Genomic DNA, 27719 nt, shown 5'->3' with positions numbered 1-27719 from the left:
AATGAGGTATGAGTAGAATGCCAAGAAAGAAAATGCAACAGCTTTACTGTATTGAGACAGCAGATGGAGTATTATTTCCCTTAGGGACATGCTTCGTGGTCTGTTAAAAGCATTCCATGAATTCTCCTCAAACGGACATACTCTAGAAAGGCTACTATGACAAACCAAACTAGAGGAGGAGGACATCCTATAAGATGACTCATCCAACTCTAAGCCAACTGCTGTGAAGGATGCAGGTGTACTAACCATTGATCAAGCCTCATTCTAATTTCACAATGGATACCTGAGTTATGTAAATTTTAAAATACCTGTCAAGAAGGCCAGGGTTCAGAAAACAGTGAATTAAATAACAGTTAACTGCCAGAGGCATGGAACCTGTTCTTCGACGAATCATTCTTCAGTACAAAGAAACACAGCTTATATAGCAGAACAGTGGTCCATATAAATCAAGGACTGTTTCATGTATGCCTCCCCCTAGTAAAAAGAAACTTCACTTGGGCAGGCAGCCACTAAAAATTTAGAAATTAAATGCTAAGTTCTCCTTTCATATTGCAGACTTTCCAGCACTACTACATTTTCCTTATCAAATATCTTTTCTCAGAACCTGCCAGAATCAGACAACCTTCTTAGTTTATTTGTACAAAGTTATGACAAGAGTGGAACAAAAATGTTACAGTTCACATGAGTTCATTTAACACAGGCATGCTTGGCATATCAAAATCATACATTTTCCCAAAAAACCTAGAAGCAGTTATAGATTCTATCAATTTTACAAGCCTAAAACATGACATTCCTCTCTTCAGTCCTATCATTCTATTTATTTTGAGCCTATTTAAAAGCTGAATTGTCTGACTTTTGTGTCTTCCAAATACCCTGATTCTGGTCAAGTAGCAATTATGAGAATTACATAAGCATATTACTTTGTATTTATATAGTGCATGACTTTGAAAAAGTAAATATTAAAAAAATTATAATTGTTTTCAAACATCTCTGATGGGCTGTACTATATTTGTAAAATATTATTTGTAGATTTGTAAAATATTTGTAAATATATTTTTACATTTGTAAAATATTGTTTGTAAAATATTATTATAGATAAACTGGTATTTATTACTACCACTGAGGTTAAAGGCCTTGGCTCAAGGCCATATAGCAGATGAATTAGTAATGTAGCTGGGATACATTCCTAACTGTGTACAAGTAGACCATGATAATGTGAATCCTTACACACAGACTGTTATCCAAAGGATACAAGTCAACTAAGAGACTAATCAGCAACCCAGTTTTAACCCCAAAAGATTCTTTGCTAAATACTGGAAAGAAGGGAGGAAACATGGAAGAGTAGGAGCAGAGACGGGAAAGGAGATGATGAGGGAGGGAGGGAAGACTGATATCACTAGCATGACACTTTACTCCAAGTATTTTATTTCCAATTCTATTACCAAACACAAAAACTGTGGTTTAGCCTTTTTTTTTTTTTTTTTTAACTCTGTCTTCATACAGAGAACAAATTCACCCTTCTGGAAAGGCTTTAATGGAAAAAGCAGGTAACTGAAAATCCATCCTTCTGTTGCTACCACGTTTGGTTTGATGTAAGCTGCTCTCTTGTTTCTAGCTCACTACAGTATCTGTTGCTGTGGAACAGATACTCTTCTCCATCTGTTAAATAAACCATCATCACTCCACCTCCAATTTTGTTTTAAAAGTTTACTTCCAACTTGGCCTTTTATAGCCTCTAAATGAAAATAAATTTTCAGCCTTCTTTCATAAATATTTTTAAGGTCAGGTTAAAAAATACAAGCCTGCTATATAGTGTAGCTGAGGAAAAACTTTAAGTTTCCAGCAAATGTAAATTAATCACTTGCTGACGAGGGTAGAAATATAAACCATTACAACATGTATGTGATCAAAGATATTCTCTTTCCCTTACTGCTGAGTTTATTTAACATTCATATGCACGTGTAAAATAAAATTATAGGCTGAGTATGAGGCCATATGTTCCTAAGCTTTCCAATGACTTATTCAGACACATTTATTAATATATAGTTGGCCTTCCATATCCATGGGTTCCACATATGTGGATACAGAGGGCTGACTATCTGCAGTGGGACAAGGAGGAATCCTGGAAACAATCTCTGAGGACACCAAGAGACAACTGTTACTATATACAGAGACAGAACTAATCCAACTGACAGGATCAGAGGATCAGAGAAAATCCTTCATGTAACAGCTCTGTAATTTCCTGACCATATTTCCAAATTTCTACACAAATGCAGGAGATTCTCATACCATAATTTTAGTAGAGAAGAATAAACAACAAATTTTACTCTAAAAAAAAAAAAAGATTATAGAAATTTCACTTACAAAATATAACCTCAAAATGGCAGCTCCAAACACTGCATTTTTGCTCTTGATCAGTCAAGTGATAAACTCTCTTAACATATTATTTTCAAAATTTCTCAATGAGAATAATTTGAAGTAATTTTACTTACCCTTAAACTAAGAAGTCACAATTATATCAAAGAAATCTAATGACCCATGAAGACAAAATAATTAGGATTATGTTATTTATAGCAAAATAGCTAATACATAGCACCTACTCTCCTTCGACTGAAGTAAGTGCTTTAAAGTGTTATTGTCCTAGTATTATTCAAAGGAACTTGAGCAAGGGAATAGTGTTGGCAAGTGGCAGAATGAGGGCTCAGGCCCAGACTGCCTGACGCCAGGGTCAGTGTTCTTTCAACCTCTACTCAGTATTCACTGGGCCAAGAGATTTCCTGACAACACCTGAGATGAGATTTCCTCACCAATATGGAACCAAGACTAAAATATGTTGTGATAGAAAATCAGAAAATAGCAACTAAGGAGCAATTTATAGAGAAATCAGAGATACTAATTTTCTGTTGAGGTACTTTTTTTTTTTTTTTTCAACTGAAGACAAAATAAGGGAACAAGACAAATCATTCAATTCAGTATATCAATGCCAAAAAAGAAAAAAACAACAAGGTATCCTCATTCTTCAAGTCTCTAAAAATGAAATATGAGTTTTGGGTTAATGTGAATAGAGCAAGTATGACTGCTACAGACAGCACTGGCAGCAAAAAACTTCTTATCTCAGTGGCTCATATTATTCTGGTAAATGCCAATGAATGGTCTAAAATGATATCGTTGGGCTCACAAGCAACCCTCCTTTTATATCCAAGTATAAAAGTAACTCACAACATATCTTTGTGTGGGCTGACAAAGAACACTCTAATTAAGAAGCAAGCAGCAAATATGAGAAAAACAGAAATAAGCAGGGCAAAGACAGCTATGCCTTTGAAGAACAAAGTACATTTTCCATGTGGCAGACCTAAGAATATTTGCACTGCATTGAAAACTATCGAAATTTCATTTATATTCACGATCTTCCTGTGTCTCTTCCTCCCTTATACAAATGAATATTTATAACACCCCACAAAGATTAGTTAGCATTTGTTAGTGTTCAGATAGAGAACAAGGTGCCACACTTGTGGCATGATCAAGTGTCATGCTTATTTACTATTATTATTAACTAAAAAGACAAGTATGTAAAACCCCAAAGAATCAAAGAAACCAGAAACAGAGAATAAGAATAAAAGGGAAATAAACTGTTCACCAAATGTTTGTATATATTACTTTTTAAAAAATCAGGATCAGGGCCAATGGAATTGTAAGATACTACATTGGTATAAATTAAAAATAAGGAAATACAAACAAGTTCCCAGATAGTGTTCTCTTTCTGATGAGAATTGAAACAAAGTTTTGGCAGCAATAGACAGAATTATTTCAATTTAGAATTAAAGGACCTGTCATTCCTTTGCATGCCTTGACTACTACCACCACAACCAATGTACACATACATGACTATTCTACAGTTATTCCAACCACAATACATTTACTGATTGCTATTAGAGAAAAAAAAAATCTGTCATTTTCATCAGTCTCCAGAGAGTCATATTTAATTCTCTATATTCTTTAATGTTCATTTCACACTTTTATTGTGAAAAGTCCAACATGTGTGTTTATAGACAACGGAGAACAGGTACATTAACAATATCTGTTTCTCTAGTGCTTTGAATTTTTCAAAATGCTTTCACAGATGTTTTGACTACTATTCAAGTTATGAGACAATGTTCCTCCAGCATACAATGTAAGTAGTTCCTGGAGAATAGGATTTTTTTTTAAGATCCTCAAAAGTAAGTAACATTAGATATACACATAATTAGACCTTATCATAAGACTGCTTACACTTAACTATATTAAAACATTTATAATTCTTATTAGTAATACTTTATTCTGTGAAGCAAAGAGGATGGACATGACAAAATTATACCCAGAATTCACTTGTTAGTGTAATCTATATTAGTTGAAAATTCTGTAAATGAACCAAATTAAAAAAAAAAAAAAAAAAAGACCTTTTAGGTCTAAAAGACCCTAAAAGCTTGCCTTCTATGTAGGCGGGGTTTAAAGTAGATTTCAAACCCTGTTGTTAAAATGTTTCTGGTAATTGCTCTAAAAATCCTGCCTGATCTTCTGCAAACCCAAATTTGGGATGCAGCCATAGGATGCAGGGTGTGGTGGGAGGCCGAATGGAACAGATTGTCATCACTATAAATCCACAGCTACCAACCTCAATAGTATTCTGACGTCACCATGGTTCCCTCAGCTCTCACTCCCACTCTCCAAGAACAAACATTTCCTATCTTCTTCATGCTCTGAAATCTCATGGCCTCACGCCAAGCCCACAACTCACTCTTAGCAGAAAGCCTTCTTTCATATGCCTGAAGATGGAAACCAACAGACAGAAAATCTCTCGACCTCCTCCAACCATGACTATAAACCTACCTACTTGCCGCTCAATGACCTGCTTTTTTGGAGAAGATGCTCCTCCTTCCACAAGCCTAATCTACCACCTGCACTGACAGCTCCATCTCTTTCCAGGGATCTCACTTTATTGTCCTTTTCCACTCTCCTGTATCTACTTCAAACTTTCCTTCTTTACTGGATCTTTTCTATCAGTTGCCAAACATGCTCTACTCCAAATAGTTCTCTGACTTTTAAATCTCAAAGCCAATAAAATATTCTTAAAAGGTGAAAAGGAAGTCACCAGTATGGGCTACCAACAGTTTATTGTCCCTGAGTGCAAACAATAAAACAATCCAACCATCTACTATTATCATTTACTAAATAAAAAGACATTTTAACACCAAAAGAATGAAAATTAGAAAGGAAGTGATGTAAATGGACACCGCTTATCTTAACACTCTTTTGGCTTTGATAGAGATGATGGTTAAGAACTTATTGAAATACTCCCCTCCTTTGACTTCTGAAACTATACTATGCTGGATTTTCTCTTTTCTGGCCACTTTTCAGCTATTTCAAATCCTAAAAGATGATGCTATGAAAGTGCTGCACTCAATATGCCATCAAATTTGGAAAACTCAGCAGTGGCCACAAGATTGGGAAAGGTCAGTTTTCATTCCAATCTCAAAATGACAAAGAATGTTCAAACTACCACACAATTGCATTCACCTCACACGCTAGCAAAGTAATGCCCCAAATTCTCCAAGCCAGGCTTCAACAGTACATGAACTATGAACTTCCAGACTTTCAAGCTAGATTTAGAAAAGCCAGAGGAACCAGGGATCAAACTGCCAACATCTGCTTGATCATCAAAAAAGCGAGAGAGTTCCAGAAAAACATCTGTTTTGCTTTATTGACTATGCCAAAGCCTTTGACTGTGTGGATCACAACAAAATGTGGAAAATTCTTACAGAGATGGGAATACCAGATCACCTGACCTGTCTCCTGAGAAATCTGTATGCAGGTCAGGAAACAACAGTTAGAATTGGACATGGAAAAAAAGACTGGTTCCAAGTCACGAAAAGAGTACGTCAAAGCTGTATATTGTCACCCTGCTTATTTAACTTATATGCAGAGTGCATCATGAGAAATGCTGGGCTGGACGAAGCACAAGCTGGAATCAAGATTGCTGGGAGAAATATCAATAACCTCAGATATGCAGATGACACCACCCTTATGGTAGAAAGTGAAGAACTAAAGAGCCTCTTGATAAAAGTGAAAGAGGAGAGTGAAAAAGTTGGCTTAAAGCTCAACATTCAGAAAACTAAGATCATGGCATCTGGTCCCATCACTTCCTGGCAAATAGATGGGGAGACAATGGCTATTTTGGGGGGCTCCAAAATCACTGCAGATGGTGACTGCAGCCATGAAATTAAAAGATGCTTACTCCTTGGAAGGAAAGTTATGACCAACCTAGACAGCATATTAAAAAGCAGAGACATTACTTTGTCAACAAAGGTCCGTCTATTCAAGGCTATGGTTTTTCCAGTAGTCATATATGGATGTGAGAGTTGGACTATAAAGAAAGCTGAACACCGAAGAATTCATGCTTTTTAACTGTGGTGTTGGAGAAGACTCTTGAAAGTCCCTTGGACTACAAGGAGATCAAGCCAGTCAATCCTAAAGGAAATCAGTGCTGAATGTTCATTGGAAGGAGTGATGCTGAAACTCCAATACTTTGGCCACTTGATGCAAAGAACTGACTCATTGGAAAAGACCCTGATGCTGGAAAAAGACTGAAGGCGGCGGAGAAGGGGACGACAGATGAGATGGTTGGATGGCATCACCAATGTGATGGACATGAGTTTGAGTAGGCTTCGGGAGCTGGTGATGGACAGGGAAGCCTGGCATGCTGCAGTCCATGGGGTCACAAAGAGTCGGACAGAACTGAGTGAGTGAAATGAACTGAACTACTCTATCCTACTTTTAAAATGGGAGTTTCTTACGGTTCGTTCTCATTTCACTGTCCCCTGGAGCAATCTCACATACCTCCCCACAGCTTTGAATCTTTCAGACTGATCCCTCATGAAATTCTATCTCTAGCTTAGACCACTCTTCTAAATTCCAGACCTGTATCTGATACTTACTCAATATCATTACTTGGACATCTCATAAATACAGACATGCCAAAAAGATGTTACCTTTCACACACTGCTAACTGCCTACCCGTTATCCATTTCCTACCCTATCAGTATGCACTAATAGAATCTCTTATTTGTTAGGGATAGTAATGAGTCTTAATTAAAAACTCATCCCCTAGATTCCCTTATATCTAGTCTGGCCAGTGAGTATATGGGTTTCTGGGAAATTTCTTTCACATGGTTTAGGTGTCACTCTTTCCTTTATTCTTCTACTTTGACCATACAAGAGAGACCAAGAATGAAACACCTATCTGGCAACTATAAGGTCGCAGGCATGAGGTCTAACATGCAGACAATAAGGATGGTCGCAGCAGAGCATACCTTTCTGATGGCACTAGTACTGGACTGTCTACCCCCAGACTTGTTATATGAGAAAAATAATCCCATTTGTCTAAACCACTGTTAATCAACCTCCTGACTTCTAGAGTCAAACAGATCCTTAACTGTCAAAACCAAAATGAATTTCTTTCTGTACTCACAAAGTTCACTTCTCCATCACAGTAAAGCAGGAGCATCCTCCCTATTGTTTCTACTAAAAACCTGGTGGTCAATTTGATATCTCATCTTTTTATCCATCAAATACTTGCTTGACAAGCAAATACTTAACAAGCATCCAACACATGCTTGTCAATTTCACCTCTAAAACCTGTTATCTACCTTTTTCACTTCTAATGCCCTATTCTAAACCACTACCACATCTCATTTTGGGCTCAGAACTTCAACTCTTGCCTTCCTCTAATTTGTTCTCCGTAGAGCAGTGTCATGTCATGTCTCTTCTAAAGAGTCAAGTTTCCAACTGCACTATGAATAGTCAGTCCAATATGGATACAAAACCCTACATATAAATGGCATATAAAACCCTACATAGATTTTTGCCCAACTGTGTTCAGAGGACTAACTGCAGCAGAAACACCTAGGGTGCTTAATAAAAATGCAGATTTCAAAAGCAATCGTCGGTGTTGGACTTTAGGAATCTCCACTTTTTAATTAGGACACTTAACAATTCGGATGCAGGGTAACCCTTTACATAATGTGATCTTCTAAGACACATCTAGGGCCTATCTCCACTTACCTTGCCTCACCACATTTGCTTACTTTCACTTTCTTAAATGTGCTAATAAACTCCTTTCTGTCCTGGGGCCTTTCTAAAACCAGACTATCCTATTAATCCTACTCTACCCTTTCTCTTGGGTTTCCCTGATAGCTTAGCAGTAAAGAATCCACTTGCCAATGCAGGAGATGGGGGTTTGGTCCCTAGGTCATGAAGATGCTCTGCAGAAAGAAACGACAACCCATTACAGGATTCTTGCCTGGGAAATCCCATGGACTGAGGAGTCTGATGGGATACAGTCCATGGTGTGGCATAAGAGTCAGACTTGACTTAGCGACCAAACAACAACCCTTCCTCTAACTCATTCTAAATTTAACTATTACCTTCCATGGAAAACAACGATACTGAATCATCCAGGTAAAATGAGGTTTTCATGTTATACCCTCTCCTAGCACTCTACTCTGTACTTTTCTTTCATCTATTCTATTTGATTAGTATTTTTAAAAGATGAATTAAAGATACAGCTTACTATTGATGTTTCTCCTGTATCCATTCCCCTTCTGCCTAGAGGTGAGCTTCACTGAAAACTGGAGTGCATGTTCTTATACTTTAACTACATTGTGTATTTGTCTCATAAAGTCTGTTATGGGTATATAAAAACAGTGTCACAGAATATACCATTTCACCTTCTTTACAGCATTTAAAAAAACTAGAACTACATATATCAGTATGAAGAAATTACTTATATTAAATTATTTTAGTAATTCTTTATTCAATATATCTGCATCCCCTTCTAGATTGCGAACACCAAGAGCTGTATTGTACTTGTCTCATTAACTGCTGCCTATCTTAAGCACTTTGCAGTTTCTTGGACATAATAAGCAATAAATAAACATTGGTTGAATGAAGAACTAATTCATAAGTGAATAATAAGATAACGCTGAAGTTGATTTATATAAAATCTGAGCTACTCTGCCAAGTTAAGTTGGCTAAATACCTTGAACTAATTCTGTTATGCGATTTAAACAAAAACTAATAAATACTGAGATAATCAGTTCTTAATAGGAAGAACAAAAAAATAATTTTAAAGGTTATGTATTAATTTATATAAAGGGATCTAATATTGGACACTGATGGGGGACCTACATACAGTAGCAGGAAAGAGGAGAAAACACACATAAGAGGAAAACAAAATTCTTGGTGGAGAAGAGATGTAAAACTATTTGGTAACTAAGTATAACAGGGACTAACAATATTGAAGAGAAAACCCAGAGGCCAGGAGAGTCTTAGCTACTTTCTTACAGCTACATTAAGTGGGAAAGCAACTTCACAGAAAAAAATGGACTGTCTGACCACGTTTGTACCACACTATTGGTACAAATACATTATACATTAATACATTATTATAAAAGCAATTCTGGGAGAAAACAGATGGAAAATGCATTCATTTACCACTCATCTGCCAGAGTAAGTGCACTGGGAAAGGAAGAAGCTATTTTTTAAAATACACTTTAATAACAAAATTGTTTCTTCATGATCTAGTATATATGGCATGTTTTTGTGATTTTTTTGCTTACAGTTACCATTGTCATTAAAGTAAAAATTAAACATATAGAAGGACAACTGTAAACGGCTCTAAATGATGATAGAATATTTCATTTTTTTCATCACTGAATCATTCTCATTCTATTGGTTTCCAAAAAAAAATATTTATACTAAAAACAAGTACAGATGTGAACAAAGATACATTCATTTTTGCATAATGAAGTTCCAGATCATTGAACAATTATACATAAAAAGGATTAATGAAAGCCCTGAACTTTGATCTCTGTGAAAAATCAGGATTTATAAAAGTTTTAATAAATTGAGTTTAGCTAACAGACATTTAGACAAGGCAAACAAAAGGACTGAAAGTGCATCTTTTGCATCTGGAAGAGGAGGGAACTCTTCCAAACTCATTTTACAAGGTTATCATCACCGCAATACCAAAATCCGACAAAAGACATCACAAAAAAAGAAAATGACACATCAGTATCCTTGATGATTACAGATGCAAAAATCCTCAACAAAATATTAGCAAAGCAAATTTAGCAATCACTAAGAGGGTCATACACTGTGATCACGTGGGATTTACTGCAGGGGTGCAAGGATGGGTCAATATGCACAAATCAGTCAATGTGTTACACTAGATTAACAAAATAAAGGATAAAAATCATATGGTCATCTCAATAGATGCAGAAAAAGCATTTGACACAATTCAACATCCATTTATGATTTAAAAAAAAAAAAACCTCTCAACAAAGTGGGGAATGTATGTACCTCAACATAATAAAGAGCATATATGACAAGTCCACAGTTAACACCATACTTAATAGTGAAAAGTTGGAAGCTTTTCTTCTAAGATCATAAAGAAAATAAAGATGTGCACTTTCACTATTTTTAATTCAATATTGTACTGGAAGTTCTAGACAAAGCAAACAGAGAAGAAAAAGATAAGAAATCCAAACTGGAAAGAAAAGAGTAAAACTGTTACTATCTGCAGAAGACATATTATACATAGAAAACCCTAAAAGCTCCATCAGAAAACTGCTAGAACTAACAAATTCAGTGAAGTTGTAGGATACAAAATCAATACACAAAAGTCTGTTGCATTTCTATACACTAATAACAAACTATCAAAAGAGAGAAATTAAGAAAACAATCTCATTTGCAATTACATTGAAAGGAATGAAACACCTAGGAATAAATTAAACCAAGGAGATGAAAGACCTATACATTGAAAACTACAAGATTAATGAAAGAAACTGAAGACAACAAAAACAGATAAATATTTCATGTTCAAGGACTAAAATACTGTTAAAACATCCACACTTCTCAAAGTAATATACAGATTTAATGCAATTCCTATCAAAATTCCAATGGTATTTTTCACAGAAACCGAAAAAAACCACCTCTAAAATTTGCACAGAACCACAAAGATCCAAAATATTCAGGGCAATCTTGAGAAAGTCCCTGATGCCAAACCATATTAAAAACTATATTAATTAAAACAGGTTGGTATTGGCATAAAAACATATACAGAGATCAATGGATTAGAATAGAACCCAGATATAAACCCACACAGATATAGTCAATTAATTTATAACAAAGGAGCAAAAAAATACACAATAAAGGACAGTCTCTTCAATAAATGGTGTTAGGGAAACCGGACAGCTACATGCAAAGGAATAAAAGAAGACCACTATCACATACCATACCCAAAAACAAACTCAACGTGGATTAAAAACTTGAAACTAAAACCCCAAATCATAAAACTCCCAGAATAAAACAAGCAGTAAGCTTCTTCACATGGGTCTTGGCAATAATCTTTTTGAATCCGACACCAAAAGCAAAAATAAACAGACTACCTCCAACGAAAAACCTTCTGCACAGCAAAGGAGACCATCAACAAAATGAAAAACAAACTACTTAATAGGAGAAAATATTTGTAAACCATGTGTGATAAGGGGCTAATATCCAAACTATGTAAATAATTCATACAACTCAACAGTACATTAAAAAAGTCCAACTAAAAAATGAGATCTAAAAAGACATTTTCCCAAAGACATTCAGATGGCCAAGAGGTACATGAGAACATGTTCTGCATTATGATCAGGGAAATGCAAATCAAACCACAATGAAATATCCCACCTGATAGGGTATTATCAAAAAAATACAGAAACAGAAGTAGGTGAGGATACAGAGAAAAAGGAATCCTTGGGCATTGTTGGTAGTAATGTAAACTGGCACAGCCACTATGGCACAGCATGGATGTCATTCAAAAAATTAAAAACAGAACTACCGTATGATCCAGCAATTCCATTTCTGGGTATTTACTGAAGAAAATGTGCTGACTTGAAAAGATATATGCACCCCCACATTCACTGCAGCATTATTTACAATAGTCAACACAGAAACACAGTCCTGTCAATGGATGAGTGGATATAAAATTGTGACACACACACGTATACACACAGTAGTATAGAAACATAAAAAAGAAGGAAACCCTGCTATTTAAGACAACACAGATGGACTTCAAGGGCTTTATACTACATGAAGTAAGGCACAGAAAGGCAAATACTATGATCTTTCTCATATTTGGAACCTAAAAACAAGCTCATAGATACAGAGGACAGATTGGTGGTTCCAAGAGGTGGGGGCGGAGGGTGGGGGAAATGGGTGAACACAGTTGACCCTTGAACACAAGTCTGAACTGTGTGGGTCAACATTTGTATGTCCCCCCCCCCCCCAATAAATACATACTACATATAGTATTATAGAATCTGCCAGTTGGTTGAATCCATGGATGCAGAACCAAGGGCACAGAAGGTCTACTGTAAAGCTGTATGTGGATTTTCAACAGCATGGGAGATCAGGGCCCCTTATCCCTGTGTTGTTAAAGATCAACTGTATATACATCTGGTTATGTTTTTTCAAAAATATGACACAAAATTTTAAAGCACTGTGTTTGAGACCCCAAACCAACTTCTAGAACAAAAAATGAGTCTATCAGAATTAGGTAGAAATATTGCAAATGGGCTATTATCACAGTATCACTTCTTAAAGAAGTTCTTTATTGCTTACTGTACTTAAAAATTTGTTTTTAACATTCTAAAAAAATAAAAGCTGTCTATGAATAAGTAGTCCAGGTGGTCATTAACTCCCAGATATCCAGGTGAGTCAGGTTTTTACTTCATTAAACAATTAACAATGTAATGAAACAGACTGAAGTTATTTAGCTTTTTGGGGGAGTGCTTGCTTAACAAAGTTTGAGATTTTCAAATTATTAAGACAGAACAGTGACATATGTTCTTTTTTGTAGATACAACAGTATTTGAAATTACCTTATGCAATTACTTATCTAGCCTGTTTTTTGCTATACTAACTCCTGGTGTATATGGTCTATAAGATTGTGTCTTGTGATCTTGCCCAGAAGACAAAACAATTCCTGGCTTGTAGTGGCTGCTCCATAATTACTGCATGAAGGCAAATGAACAAAAGAATAAATTTCTGCACCGATTTTGTATGTTATTTGTAAAACACTTTCAAACTTCTCTGGTAGTACCCGCCTTTCTCCCTTTTCATTGCATCTCTACAAAAGCAGCTGTCTAGGGCAAAATTAATTACAACATGGTCACTAGATTTGGCCCCAAGTCCTGTAAAACCTGTTCGCTTTTGTGCATTGTAGCCAGCAACTTAATGAAGATAGCTATTGCAGAGTTTTCTGATCAGAAGGAACAAAGGTAATTACTTCATAGTCAAAACCAGTCCTTTCTCCTAGTGACATATTCTGCTGAACATACAGAGTCAACAAGAAGCTTAATGAGATGGTTTTAAAGTGAACTTTAAAAAAATTCATGTTTAGACTCTTATGCTTACATTTAGTCATCTATTTGGTAGGAGTGGGTTAACAGATAATTGTATTTTTAAATGGATGTCAGGATTTGAAGGGTGAATTTTATTAACTGATCAAATTGAAAATATTTGAGATTTTTAAAGAATACTAGAAAATAAGTGGTAGACTGAGTCAATACACAAAAATCTCCTTTACCTACATTAGACTTGAGCCTTAAAATTGTATGTCAAACTCATTTGGCATTATTTACAGACAAGTCAACATCTATAATCATTACTTATTGAAAAAAAGCTGACAGTGACATCAAAATGTTGGCTATTTTTTTCTTTGTACATGAGCCAAACTTACAATGGATAAAATTGAAAATCTGAAATGTTCTAGAAGTTTGTTTGAGGGCTCAAGGATATTCAGATGCCAGTGATGTTTAATGTGCTTCCTCATATATAGCACAGAAAACTCCACACTGTCAATCCTAGAGTTATAGAATGGAGGCACCCTCCCTGCTTCTACAGATTGTGATCATCATAGGGAGAAGAACCTTGCCTCTTACAGCAGCATCTCTAACACCTAACATACTGCCTGAACAGTGTGTGTGTAAATACGAAAAGAAAAGCAAATCAAGACTCAAAATTCATGCCCATAGGATATCACATCAGGCTACCCATTTAAATTGTATGCCCAACTAACTGCCCAGCACTCACTGATGTTTTTTAAGTGAAAAAAATGCTAGGTAAACCAAAAGTTTCAATTATCAAAAACTTCTGCAGAAGATTCCAAATTCTTAACTAACACAAAATTCTAAGCCTCACAATGGCAGTAAGAACTTTTGCATAGCAAAAACTACAAAACACAGTATGCAAACAATAGCAGCTCTACATCCAAAAGGCCCTACACACACAGTAAATCTATACTAACATGAAAGCAAGCAGATCATTACAGTACAAAGTCCAACATGTAAGGGATACAAAATAAATAACAGTGATGGTTCTGTGGCAGATATATACAGTGGATACAAAATAAAATTGCACAACAGAGACAAAAATGAAAGCTTCTTCAGTTTTTATTACTTGGCTAAAAACACTGCAATTAGTTTTTTCTCCCTTGTTTCTCCTTTAGGTGAAAAATAAAAAATGTCACACAATGACTATTGTAATAGCATGCTTTAGTAGAAACACTTCAAAAACAGGTAATAGAAAGTTAAGCTCTACTTCCTGCCTCATGAAAACTGTTCTCTGAAGTTTCTCCTTCAGGTAAAAAGAGGAAACATTAGGCAGAAATATTTTATTGGTATGATTAAGTGGGTTAATGGTATTAGTGAAAAGAATTTTAACAAAATCATTTGTCCTACAACTTCAAAGGATGTCAATAAAGTTCCATTCTGCAGAAACTGTAACATGTATTCATTTCAATTCAAAGCAGAAAATATTATTTAGTTCATTTCTGTAAATTATAAATCTTCTACACAGTCCTGGATCCACAGATGCATGTATTCAAAGTCAATTGTAAAATAAATTACCAACAAGTTACATCATATTGATAAGTTTATACTTTATCAATTGTGAATTAAAAAAAATAACATTTTAAAGAAAATAAAAGTAGAGTGACAAATGTTAACAACATGTAACGATTTGGAAATTAACCTACCAGCAATATGAAGGTCTAAAAACAAAAGCCCATTTTATGAGCAACTCTGATATAATTTTTAAAGTTATTTGATTTTAAGCCCAAAATGAGTTATTGTTAGGAAAAGATGAAAAAGAAACAATACTCAAGATGAACAGATTTTGAGTTTTTCAATTAGGATTCTTTAATTTTGAAAGACTACAAGAAAAAACAAAACAGACCTTGGATGTAATTAAATTAATAAGTGATATAATTCTATCCATCATTAATCCCCCTTAATGGATAAAAGACTTAAGTTTTATGTTATCCCCTCAAAGGACAAATTGTAGTGATCCTTATGGATGATTTATGAAAGGCACACACAAAACAATTAAAACTCGTCATTTGAAGCTAAGGATAAGTTTAACAAGAGACCGAAAATCATGATTTTAATTTGGATCTTACAATGGAATACCCAAACATGAATAGTTATATCTGCGTAACTAATGCTAGTATTTCAGCATCATTCTAATTTAATAGATAAAACGCGAAAGCAAGCATTCAATACAAGCAAGCTTATACTGAATGAGTCAGTTTCTTAAAAGTTCAGGGTCTCACTTATACAAACTTGGGGGGAGAAGAGTTTCCTAGACAAGTTTAAATTTTGAGAAGAAACAGTAGATTTTTTTTTAAAGAATAATAATAAAGTTTTAACATTTAAATCAACTCTTTAAAAAATTAATGCATTTCAAGGACAGCAATATATATCTCCTTCATAAAAAAAAAAAAAAATCCCAGAACTATAAAGTATACTGATACTGAGGATAATACACACAATAAAGTAACAGGTAACTACGGAGCCTTTTTCTGAAGCCACTCAAAAGAACCAAATATCTAAAGCAGAAACAATGGAACTAGCTAGGTATTTTGCACAGTATGTGCTGGGAAAATCTAACTGGAAAAAAAAAATTTTCCAGAAAACATATTTTTGGAACTCCAATAACCTTTTCGGTACTTGAAAATCTTTTTTACTTATATATTTAGCCTAATCTCAAAGCAATTTATTTTAAAAAGCCAAGGGTGCAATATTTATTTTTAGAGTCACATTTCTGTTACCCTTTTAGTTTCTTTCAAAGATTCTGGGGTCATGATTTATTTGTAGAACTACTGTATACTTGTGACATACATTTCTAGCTTTATTAGTCTTTATAAATGTGGCATATAACTATATATTAGAAAAATACAATTAGTTTTAATAAACAATGATGGGATGATTAGTTTGCCAAATAACTTACAATCATATTAACCAGTACTGCCAATTATACCTGGAGAATTCCATGAAAAGAGGAGCCTGGTGGGCTACAGTCCACAGGGTCACAAAGAGTCAGACACGACTGAAGTGATTTAGTGTGCATGTGCGTGCACACACACACAAGATAAAAATAACCAACAAATAAAAGGCTGTCCCAAAATACATAAAATAAACCAACCCTATCAAAGAAGGTGGGGGGAGTAAATGTGCTAATTGAGAAAGTAAGGTGCTACCTGGAAAAGCGGGTTGGGAGGAATGGGAATTTGTGGTAGATAACCTTCAAGATTCCTTTCCAGCTCAACCATGTGATTCTAATAAATTACAAAACTACAGTAAATTAAAGAACAAAGACCTAGAACAGCTGAACTGTATTTTAAAAATAAAAGAAATTCTTCAGCTATTTATAGGATATGAATTAAAATTATAACTAAGAGTTTCAAGTAGAATTGTTAGGCAGGAGAGATTTTCACTGTATAAAAAATCTCCAGAAATATAATAAATAGAAATTTAAAACTGTTTCAGGTAAGAATTTTCCCTTTTAAAAGCTAAGCCTTCCAAACAGGTAATTTCAACCAGCTGAGACATTAGGACTGAAAATATTTTAGCAAGGTTTTACTTGATGAAATAAAAATCATTATTTTTTGATAATACTATGTCCAGAAAAATAAGATCCTCAGATATTAAAATTTGACTTAAGTATACCAAAATTGTTCTTTACCACTGAGATTGTAACTAAAATACTTCCAAATTAGTAGATGAAATTTAAAGTTTAAAGTCTAATAATAATACCAACATTATGAGATCAACTGCCAGAATTTGTCATTTTGTTACTCTTTCCTTTGAGCCTCCATGCTGGACTGCTTACAAGTTCATCAAAGTACTTGGAATCAAGGATCATTACTTGTTCATTTTTTTTTTAATGTAACCAAATGTAACAGTTCCCAACAAGAAGTGTTTTGTGTATTATGCCCAAAATACCAAAAATGCAATGTGCCAAGTGCTAATTAGTAGTCTATTCATTTTAATTAAAGATAAATGGATTAGGAAACCATTATAAAAGTTTTGATCAACACTGGTTTTACATCTTTTACATATCTTAAAAATCTCCATAGCTACAACTTATTAAAATTACTAGGATAACAATCTACAATAAGGTAAACTAATCAACCTTAAACTTCCTTTCATATGCTCATAAAACATAAATTTAGAAAGGAACATTTTTAGACTACAGGAAGAGAATCAATTCATTAAATAAAGACTTACATCAGTCTATTTAATGTTTTTTTTAAGTAAGTACCTTTTCTATTACTATTTAAGGACTCTAAAAAAAATCAAGTTTTGTGAGCTCTGTTTTATACTGGATAATTCTGTCCTAGATTTACAGTATTTTTAAGAATTAAGAATTCCAGACTAAGACAGTGTTAATTCCTGCCCTTCTCTTCTCCAGGGAATCTTCCCAACCCAGGGATCAAACCCAGGCTTCCCACATTGCAGGTGGATTCTTTAACCATCTGAGCCAGCAGGGTAGTTCAGTATATTCCTAAACTTCTTCAATGTGCACTGTATGCTATTCACATTAATAAACTACAACTAGGGCAGAGAGAGGGAAAAAGGGATTGAATTCCTTCCATTTCTAAACAGTGTAGAAAGCAAATGTAACTGTGTTACAATTTAAAATAAAAGTGGTTGAACTTGATATACTTGAATCTATGTTCATGCATAATTTTGGCTTTGAACTACATGACAGTGAATGGACAAAAGTCTACTCTGAAAAAATCTGAGTAAAAATCTGAGGGATGGGCCACGATGAATCATAACAAGCCCCACCTCCAATTCATCTGGTTTTAATTAAATATTACACTTAATATAAAATGGTAAAGGAAGAACTGAATAGAAAGCATGTTATTCATTAAAAAATTAAAAAATGTGCACAAGTTTTGGAATAAAGTTATTCTATAGAGTAAACTGCTGTAACTAAGAAGTCCATTATTTAAGTTGTATACAATCCTTCCATATAATAATTTTGGAAACTAAAGTCAGCTTCCACAGGAAATCTGATGTTCTTGCTTTCCCTTTTGTGGAGTTCTCCAATATCATTATTTTCCTCTCTTAACAGTGCTAATAGTGAATGGGAGCAAAACAGAAACCACATATCTTTAAAGGTAAACTGAAACAAGTAAAACATGCTATATTTTATAAGTTCTGGGTCAGCAAAAATTCAAAGTTCTTCTACAACAAAACCTAGATCAATGAACCATTTATACAGGACATACTGTGTAGAAACAACTGGTACTGGTTTTCAGAATATGAATGGATGGATAAAGACATAAATATATAGACATCTATTATATACACGTACACATACATGTATATAAATTATCATGATACAGACTGACAATATCAGTATATATTCAGTGGTTCTTTCCACACACATGCATGCCTATGAAACTGCACTTTCAGACCAAGCTCTCTGAGTTACCTGTTTCAAAGGGACTAAAAACAACAACAAAACAACCCCAAATGTATCTTTAAAAGCTAGTGATCACAAACTTACAAACTGAATATATCATGACACTGGAACTCCCTATTTACTAGTCCCAAACGAACATTATGGAAAAAAATGCCACAGATAAATAGAAATTTCTATAAACAACAGTATTTTCCCTTCAAACAGTTTTAAAAACGTCACCAATATATTTGGGATGTTTCTCTAGACATGAATGGAAAATTTCTTCAAACAAAAACTTAAAGTACTGTTATTTGACCTACAATGCACATACATTATAATTTGGACCATGCTGTAGAACTATACTAAGTTCCTTCTGACAATTAAATTTCTTAAAAAGTAGTTAAGGTGAATTTCAGTTTTACAGTTTTTCTACTCAACATAAATTCTACTGAGGCTTACAATTCTATTCTAACGCAATAATACTCTGTTTGATTTTAGCAACATTTCTCCTATTCTGGACAACTGATAAAGCAACAATTACACAGTGAATCAGTGATGTTCTTGCTCAGAAAACAGAATCTGTAAATGGAGGAGAGCTTTTTTCCCTAAGTCATTAAGTGGAAAAACAACAAAAAAAAAAAAATTAGGAAAAAAGTCTTTATTCAATACTTCTAATACAACCAATTGAAAAACATCCTCCCCGAAAGTAAGAAAAAACCCACCAACACTATACTACATTAAAAAAAAAAGAGAATCAAATGAAGCCTTTGAGTATTTCTATAGTTTCTCTTCACAGAAGTCTCAGAATTAACTAAAATTATAAAGCATTTTAATTATATCTTCATAAAGCATGACTTTTAAAGTTAAAATTCCATTTGTTATACTTAAAATGCTGGAGTTGCTTTTATAAAAAAAAACCAATAAAATCAGCTTAAAATAAATTTATTGTACAATACAAAAAGTAGGCATACTGGAAAATAAAAGGTACATTAATATACAAAGCAAATAAAAGAAAGCTAAATAACACAAATGGATTAATCCAAACACTAAGATAAAATGCACAACATTTATGCTAAAAATAAAATATTTCAGAAAGGATATGCATTTCAAATGAAATGTTAATGATGGAAAAAAAAAGAAAAACAAATATGCTAACTTCAAAATGCTTGAATATCAAGAATCAGTAATGGCATAAAACATTAAATTCAACAATACTGGGTACTTTTCAATAACTTTATTTGAAAAGGTATTTAAAATACTGAAAGAATCAAAATAATGTTTTTAAATCTGGCAAAGATTTTCCTCTTTTTTTTTTTTTAAAGTAAAGTTTGAGGACCTATTCACAGTATCTTTCTTCTTCCATTTGTACCTTCCTACAAAAACTTCTGGATGCTCATCTTTAACAGGATGAGTAGCTTAGAAAACCCTTCTCCACTGGTGTGTATTTAAGCCTTATCAACATAGTAAATGACACAAATTAACATCATTTTGAAATCTGTACAAACGTGGATACAATATGAAACATGAAATTTTCATTTTATAAAGTAAAACCCACCTCCAAATGAAACAGTAAAATATAACAATTAGAGCGTGGGAGAGGGGAGCCTTTTTTTGGGAAACTACCAATTAAAGACATTCAGTCCCCAAACCACAAATAGCTCTGTGAATTAATACGAATCACTGTTCAAAGGTATAGCAGAGTTAAGGTATAAATGTATGGAGAGAACAGACACACCACTCTCATGTAAATGGCCAAACCAGAAACATCCAGTTAGGATATGCATCTGCACATCAGAGGAACAATTAGCCATAAAATCCTTGGCTAATATCCTCTAAAACTTACTGGATAACTATTTTTTAAATATGTTTAATACTTCAGTTGAGCCAAAAGGCTTTTAAACAAGTTTGGAAGAGAACTTCTTTTCCTAATATCATAGTTCCCAAACTCATATAATCAAGACTTTCTACATCTGTGTTTGCACTTGCATCTAAACCATCTAGGAAAATACTTTTTTGCTACACTGTAATTACTATTTTAGACTTTACCCTACACCACCATGTATGCCATGACACTAAGAAACTATCAAGTTCTCCTTCTGACTCCATCCCTGTCCCTCCAAAATCTTGAAGCTCTTGGGAACTGTGGGGAGAAACAGAGAGGTATATGGAGGAAGGAAGAAGTATGAATAGGATCCTACAAAACTTTACAATTACTTTGTCAAGACAGACTTTAAACATTGTGAATTATCTCAAATTTAGGCTGTGTTGAACCTATAGTCCTCTTAAAAACAAGTTTTGATTCTCAATATTGCATTATTATAACTGAACAAAAGGATTAAAATCTAACAGGCATTTTAGTAGCATACTTACTATCTTCATACTGAATTCATTTCCTAACTACTTTCAAATAAAACAAGCTTTATGAGATGTAATTATAATTTATTGCAAAGTTCATTAGCATTTGTGAAATTATTATAATTATTAAAAGCTAAAAACCAAAATTCACCATTCACACTTAAATATAACACAGAAAAAGTTACGTGGGTAATATGAAAATAAAACTGTTCAGGTAAACATTTCACTTGGAAGGCAGTCACTGCTGCTCCTTCTGAGTAACCATTATAGGTTTTTAACAGTGAAACATGTCATTATCTTACATCAGAAATTCTTTGGCTGGAATGCTTTAGTAACATAAGACACTCCTGTACATAACAATTCTGACAGAACAAAGGAGTTGAAAGTGAAAAAGCAAAGATATTTTAAAGTGTTTGATAAAATTTTAAATAAATTTTAAAAAATTTAAAGCCAAAAAAAAAAGTAAAGCAAATCTATCTGCTGCTATATTAAATAATTTGGAAATCATAATTATGGCTTTTTATTTTTGTATTTAGCACAGAAATACTTCATATTGCTACTGGAGACACCATGTCAATTTTAAAACTGGAAAATAAAAAAATGTGATGAAATTTATGAGTTCAATGTGTGGGTTTCAGAATCAAGAAATTACAAATTTCTGTTATTATTTTAAAATGGGATTATTTGACTACATATAGTTAAAATTTTAATTACACCAAGAAAAAATTTAAAGAAATTTTTCATTAAAAAAAAAAGTAAATCTGCTTTATTTATACTTTTTAAAAGACTGACAAATCCACTTTTTAATCTATTAACTTTACACAAAGACTTAAAAAAAAAAAAAAGCTTTATGGCTCCAGCACCCAAGGTTGAAAGCACAAAAAACTCAATAAATATAGTATGCAAAAAAAACTAAAGATGTTTCAAAGGTTAAATGAAGAACATTCTGAAACTAGAACCCATTTCTTTAGCTTTTCTCTCCCAGACTTTCCATTCTATATACTACAGTTGTAGAGATGTCCTCATTTGACTCAGGTGACACTTTTTTCCATACTGTCTCTTTTAAAGCAAGTTCTTGTTGGAGACTTTCATAGTCCAATGGTCCAAAGGAATGCTAGTTGTTCAAGCAACATACATAATTTATTAGTGCACTTGAGTGAAGAAAGGTCCAAGCTATAAAATGGTATTTTTCAATGATGAATGTTATTAAAATCTGTTAGCATTTTCACCCACCACCATTTGATGTTTTGCTCCATGTTACTCATGTTGACGCCCACGGAAGTTTCTATTTTTGTCAACTTTGCATAATTCTCATGTATTATTAAAAGTCACTTTGAAACTAATGATAGGAAAATTTACTTAATATGTGTTAAAATTTTTTTCTACTTATAAGTGCTTCGCACATATTAGCTTCAAGTCTAGTTAGGTAATTTTATTCTAAACATTTCCACTTGGGATACAAAGGAATTTAAATTCAAAACAAGTCCCTTAATGCAGTAAACAACAATAAAGACAAAAACAAAATCTTGTTCCTGAAATTAAGTCCTGACTCCTTTAAAAAGGAGTATATATGTGCAAAAATATGAAGTCAAACACACTGATAAAAAACAAATATCACTTTAAAATAACAGTGTCAGAACACTGCATTAAACACTTTCTGTAGAAAAACACTTCATCTATAGTGACATATAAAACTTACTATGAAGCTCTATAAGGTCTATCACTAATACTATAACCCCTTTCCACTTATATATCCATCCACATAAAGATAAACTTCACTTTGAGACTATAACTGACAAATATTAAGAGCAAAAATAGGTTTTCTCTTTATAGCATGCAGCACTTTCCAATATGTTTCCTTTTAACAGAGTCAATTCTTAAAAATACTGCTAAAACAGCAGAAAAATGGGGAGGAAACTCTGCTCCTAGGCTAACCAGTTTCAATTTAAATAAAACAGTAATATATAGTATGTATGTCCAGGATGATAACATCAACAATTCAACATTACTCATTTGTTATTAGTGAAAATATGAGGCCACTAACAATTAAAGTAAGTTTTATTTAAACTGGTGAACCTCATTTTCTCTCTCAAAAAAAGTTACATAATAACCTAAATAAGAATTTTGCTTACCCTCTGATCACCACCTTCTCTTCGAGGATCAAGTTTTTTAGCAAAGTGTCTCAAATTATCATAGTTATGGAAATTACACAGAGAAACAAGATCCTGTAATTAAACAAAACAGGTATTATAAGAAAATGGCTTAGTCAATGGCTATTGTTTTTCCATATTTTAACAAATTTCACTAATACTGTTCAACTTAACTACTATCTCAAAGAAAGTACCACTGCATGTTAATAAAGCTGCATAATGTATCAAGAAGACCGAAGTCAAAACGAGAAGACATGGACTACAGGTATTTGAAAATTTACTACCATAATCTTAAGGCTCAGGCACTCAAAATGTGTAACTTTCATTTTCTGTAAAATGGGCATTATAATAATAGGCCACATGAAGTAATTATTCTATCAAGTAACTATAGCACCACAAAAATGTAAAGAACTACTATGGTTACAATGTATTTTAATCTATAAGGAATCCAATGTCATTCTCTAGTTTTTGTAAAATATTAAAAAAACTGAAAAATCAACTGGTATTTTAAAAGGGAAGATCTGCAGAAAAAATTACAATACTCAGTGCAGACTCTAGGAATTAGTAAATGTAAATAAAACCAGAAGATAAAGATACTGAACTAGTTAACAGTAGTAGTAATTTTAAATTGCAGTACTTATTTCCTTTAAAAAAAAAAAAAAAAAGACTCAATCTTTCACTTATGGTGAGGTTTAAATGACTTCTCCAAATTTAATGTCTTTTGCTGATCTTTTAGAAACTGAAAACTAATTACAACCATGAAATTAAAACTTAAGCATCAAACAAATCTGTAATTTGTGAGGATGATTATATGGGAGCTGTCTGGTAGAGGCAATTTAAAGCTCCTTTGCAAACACTAACATGGCTATTGAGTAACTGACAGACTGGCAGTGAGAATGCAAACAGTCAAACTATGAAAATGAGTAATAAAGTAGAACCACCAGATGGCTCAACTTATATGATCATTATTTTCATTAAGAAAATATGCTTACATGACAGAAGTGAATTCCCTTAACACTGTTGCCCATCTTGTCCAGAGGAGGAGACCAGCACATCATGCCCATGACATTGGGGACAACTAAAAGAATGCCTCCAGCAACTCCAGATTTTGCAGGAAGACCAACCTGAAAATAGTTTGAAAAAATAGACACTTATGTTAACATTTTAAAATAAGAAAAGTTATATCCAACAATAAGGGAACTGGTTAAAATATTACAGTGTGTTTTCATATAGTAGCATTCCAACATTAAAACATAGATAAGTATTAGATTGGTGCAAAAGTAATTGCAGTTTTGCATTGCTGAACTCTGCCATTTGATATTGGAACACACTCTTAAGTGTGGTAATGCTGTACATCATTTTAATGCACATTTCTTGCTTTATGTTTTTTTCTTTTTGTTAATGACTTATAGCATGCATGTGTGCCAAGTCATTTCAGTCATGTCCGACTCTTTGCAACCCCAGGGACTGCAGGAACCACCAGGCTCCTCTGTACATGGAATTCTTCAGGCAGGAATATTGGGAGTGGATTGCCATGCACTCTTCCAAGGGATCTTCCCAACCCAGGTATCGAACACACACATTTCCTGTGGCTCCTGTATGGCAGGCAAATTCTTTACCACTGAATCACTGGGGAAGCCCCAGTGACATTACTTGCTGTTTATTTTAGACTGGGGAAGAAATCATGTTAGATAAAAAGCAAATTTCAGTGATTTTCTTATCCGAGTTCAAAATGGGTTGTAAATCAATGGAGACAACACACAACACTAACAACACATTTGGCCCAGGAACTGCTAATGAACGTATAGTACAGTGGTGGTTTAGGCAGTTCTGCAAAGGAGATGAGAGCCTTGAGGATAAGAGCACAGTAGTTGGCCATCAAAAATAGACAATGACCAACTGAGAGTAGGATGACAATATACAGCCTTGACTTACTCCTTTTCCTATTTGGAACCAGTCTGTTGTTCCATGTCCAGTTCTAACTGGTGCTTGCTGACCTGCATACAGATTTCTCAAGAGGCAGGTCAGGTGGTCTGGTATTCCCATCTCTTTCAGAATTTTCCATAGTTTACTGTGATCCACACAGTCAAAGGCTTTGGCATAGTCAATAAAGCAGAAGTAGATTTTTTTCTAGGAACTTTCTTGCTTTTTCGATGATCCAGCTGATGTTGGCAATTTGATCTCTGGTTCCTCTGCCTTTTCTAAAACCAGCTTGAACATCTGCAAGTTCACAGTTCACGTACTATTGAAGCCTGGCTTGGAGAATTTTCAGCATTACTTTACAAGCGTGAGATGAGTGCAACTGTGTGGTACTTTGAGCATTCTTTGGCATTGCCTTTCTTAGGGATTAGAATGAAAACAGCCCTTTTCCAGTCCTGTGGCTACTGCTGAGTTTTCCAGATTTGTTGGCATATTGAGAGCAGCACTTTCATAGCATCTTCTTTTAGGATTTGAAATAGCTTGACTAGAATTCCATCACCTCTATTAGCTTTGTTGGAAGTGATGCTTCCTAAGGCCAACTTGACTTTGCATTCCAGGATGTCTGGCTCTAGGTCAGTGATCACACCATCATAATTATCTGGGTCGTGAAGATCTTTTTTGTACAGTTCTTCTGTCTTTTCTCGCCACCTCTTCTTAATATCTTCTTCTCCTGTTAGGTCCATACCATTTCTGCTCTTTATTGAGCCCATCTTTGCATGAAATGTTCCTTTGGTATCTCTAATTTTCTTGAAGAGATCTCTACTCTTTCCCATTCTATTGTTTTCCTTTGTACTGATCACTGAGGAAGGCTTTCTTACCTCTCTCTCCTTGCTATTCTTTGGAACTCTGCATTCAAATGTGTATATCTTTCCTTTTCTCCTTTGCTTTTCGCTTCTTTTCTTTTCACAGCTATTTATAAGGCTTCCTCAGACAGCCATTTTGCTTTTTTGCATTTCTTTTTCTCGGGGATGGTCTTGATCCTTGTCTCCTATATAATGTCAAGAACCTCCATCCATAGTTCATCAGGCACTCTATCAGATCTAGTTCCTTAAATCTCTCTCAATTCCAAACAGGAAAAGGAGTACGTCAAGGCTGTATATTGTCAACCTGCTTATTTAACTTATATGTAGAGTACATCACGAGAAACGCTGGGTTGGATGAAGCATAAGCTGGAATCAAGATTGCTGGGAGAAATATCAATAACCTCAGATATGAAGATGACACCACCCTTATGGCAGAAAGTGAAGAACTAGAGAGCCTTTTGATGAAAGTGAAAGAGGAGAGTGAAAAAGTTGGTTTAAAGCTCAACATTCAGAAAACTAAGTTCATGACATCCGGTCCCATCACTTCATGGCAAATAGATGGGCAAACAGTGGAAATTTATTTTGGGGGCTCCGAAATCACTGCAGGTGGTGACTGCAGCCATGAAATTAAAAGATGCTTACTCCTTGGAAGAAAAGTTATGAGCAATCTAGACAGCATACTAAAAAGCAGAGACATTACTTTGCCAACAAAGGTCTGTCGGTCAAGGCTATGGTTTTTCCAGTAGTCATGTATGGAATGTGACAGTTGGACTATAAGGAAAGCTGAGTGTTGAAGAATTGATGCTTTTGAACTGTGTTTTGGAGAAGACTCTTGAGAGTCCCTTGGACTGCAAGGAGATCTAACTAGTCCATCCTAAAGGAAATCAGTCCCGAATGTTCACTGGAAGGACTGATGTTGAAGCTGAAACTCCAATACTTCAGCCACCTGATGCAAAGAGCTGACTCATTTGAAAAGACCCTGGTGCTGGGAAAGATTGAAGGCGGGAACAGAAGGGGACGACAGAGGATGAGATGGTTGGATGGCATTACCAACTCAATGGACATGAGTTTGGGTAAACTTTGCGAGTTCATGATGGACAGGAAGGCATGGCATGCTGCAGTCTATGGGGTCGCAAAGAGTCGGACACAACTGAACTGAGAGCAATCATCAAAGCTGATCCTCATAGCTACACGAGAAGTTGCCCAAGAACTCAACATTGACCATTCTATGGAATTCGGCATTTGAAGCAAATTGGAAAGGTGAAAAAAGTTTCTTAAGTGGGTGCCTCATGAACTGATCAAAAATCAAAAAAATCTTTGAAGTGTCATCTTCTCATTCTATGCAACAACAGTGAATCATTTATTGATCGGATTTTGACATGAAACGAAAAGTGGATTGTATATAACAACTTGCGACAACCAGCTCAGTGGTTGGACTGAGAAGAAGCTCCAAAACACTTCCCAAAGCCAACCTTGCACCACAAAAAGGTCATGGTCACTGTTTGGTGGTCTCGTGCAGGTCTGATCCATTACAACTTTCTGAACCCTGGTGAAATCAATATAACTGAGAAGTATACTCAGTAAATGGATGAGAAGC

At 34.4% G+C, this 27719-nt stretch overlaps 1 protein-coding gene across 5 annotated transcripts in view; it reads right to left on the bottom strand.

Annotated features, from left to right (window-relative positions):
- Positions 1–27719, bottom strand: part of GLS (glutaminase) — an 87434-nt gene that overhangs the window by 11488 nt on the left and 48227 nt on the right. For 3 of the 5 annotated variants that reach the window (XM_027563093.1, XM_027563122.1, XM_027563115.1), the window contains 2 exons: positions 24332–24463; positions 23322–23414 (listed from right to left, as the gene is read on the bottom strand). In XM_027563093.1, the coding sequence (XP_027418894.1) occupies positions 23322–23414; positions 24332–24463 (225 nt within the window). Of the gene's footprint in view, positions 1–19477; positions 22363–23321; positions 23415–24331; positions 24464–27719 lie in introns of those variants that run through there. The other 2 variants (XM_027563099.1, XM_027563108.1) reach the window with 2 other exon arrangements.

The sequence above is a fragment of the Bos indicus x Bos taurus genome, chromosome 2 (genome assembly GCF_003369695.1).
Source record: "Bos indicus x Bos taurus breed Angus x Brahman F1 hybrid chromosome 2, Bos_hybrid_MaternalHap_v2.0, whole genome shotgun sequence".
NCBI classification, from domain to species: domain Eukaryota; kingdom Metazoa; phylum Chordata; class Mammalia; order Artiodactyla; family Bovidae; genus Bos; species Bos indicus x Bos taurus.
The sequence above is the reverse complement of the archived record's forward strand: the minus strand, read 5'-3'. Positions and strand labels throughout refer to the sequence as shown.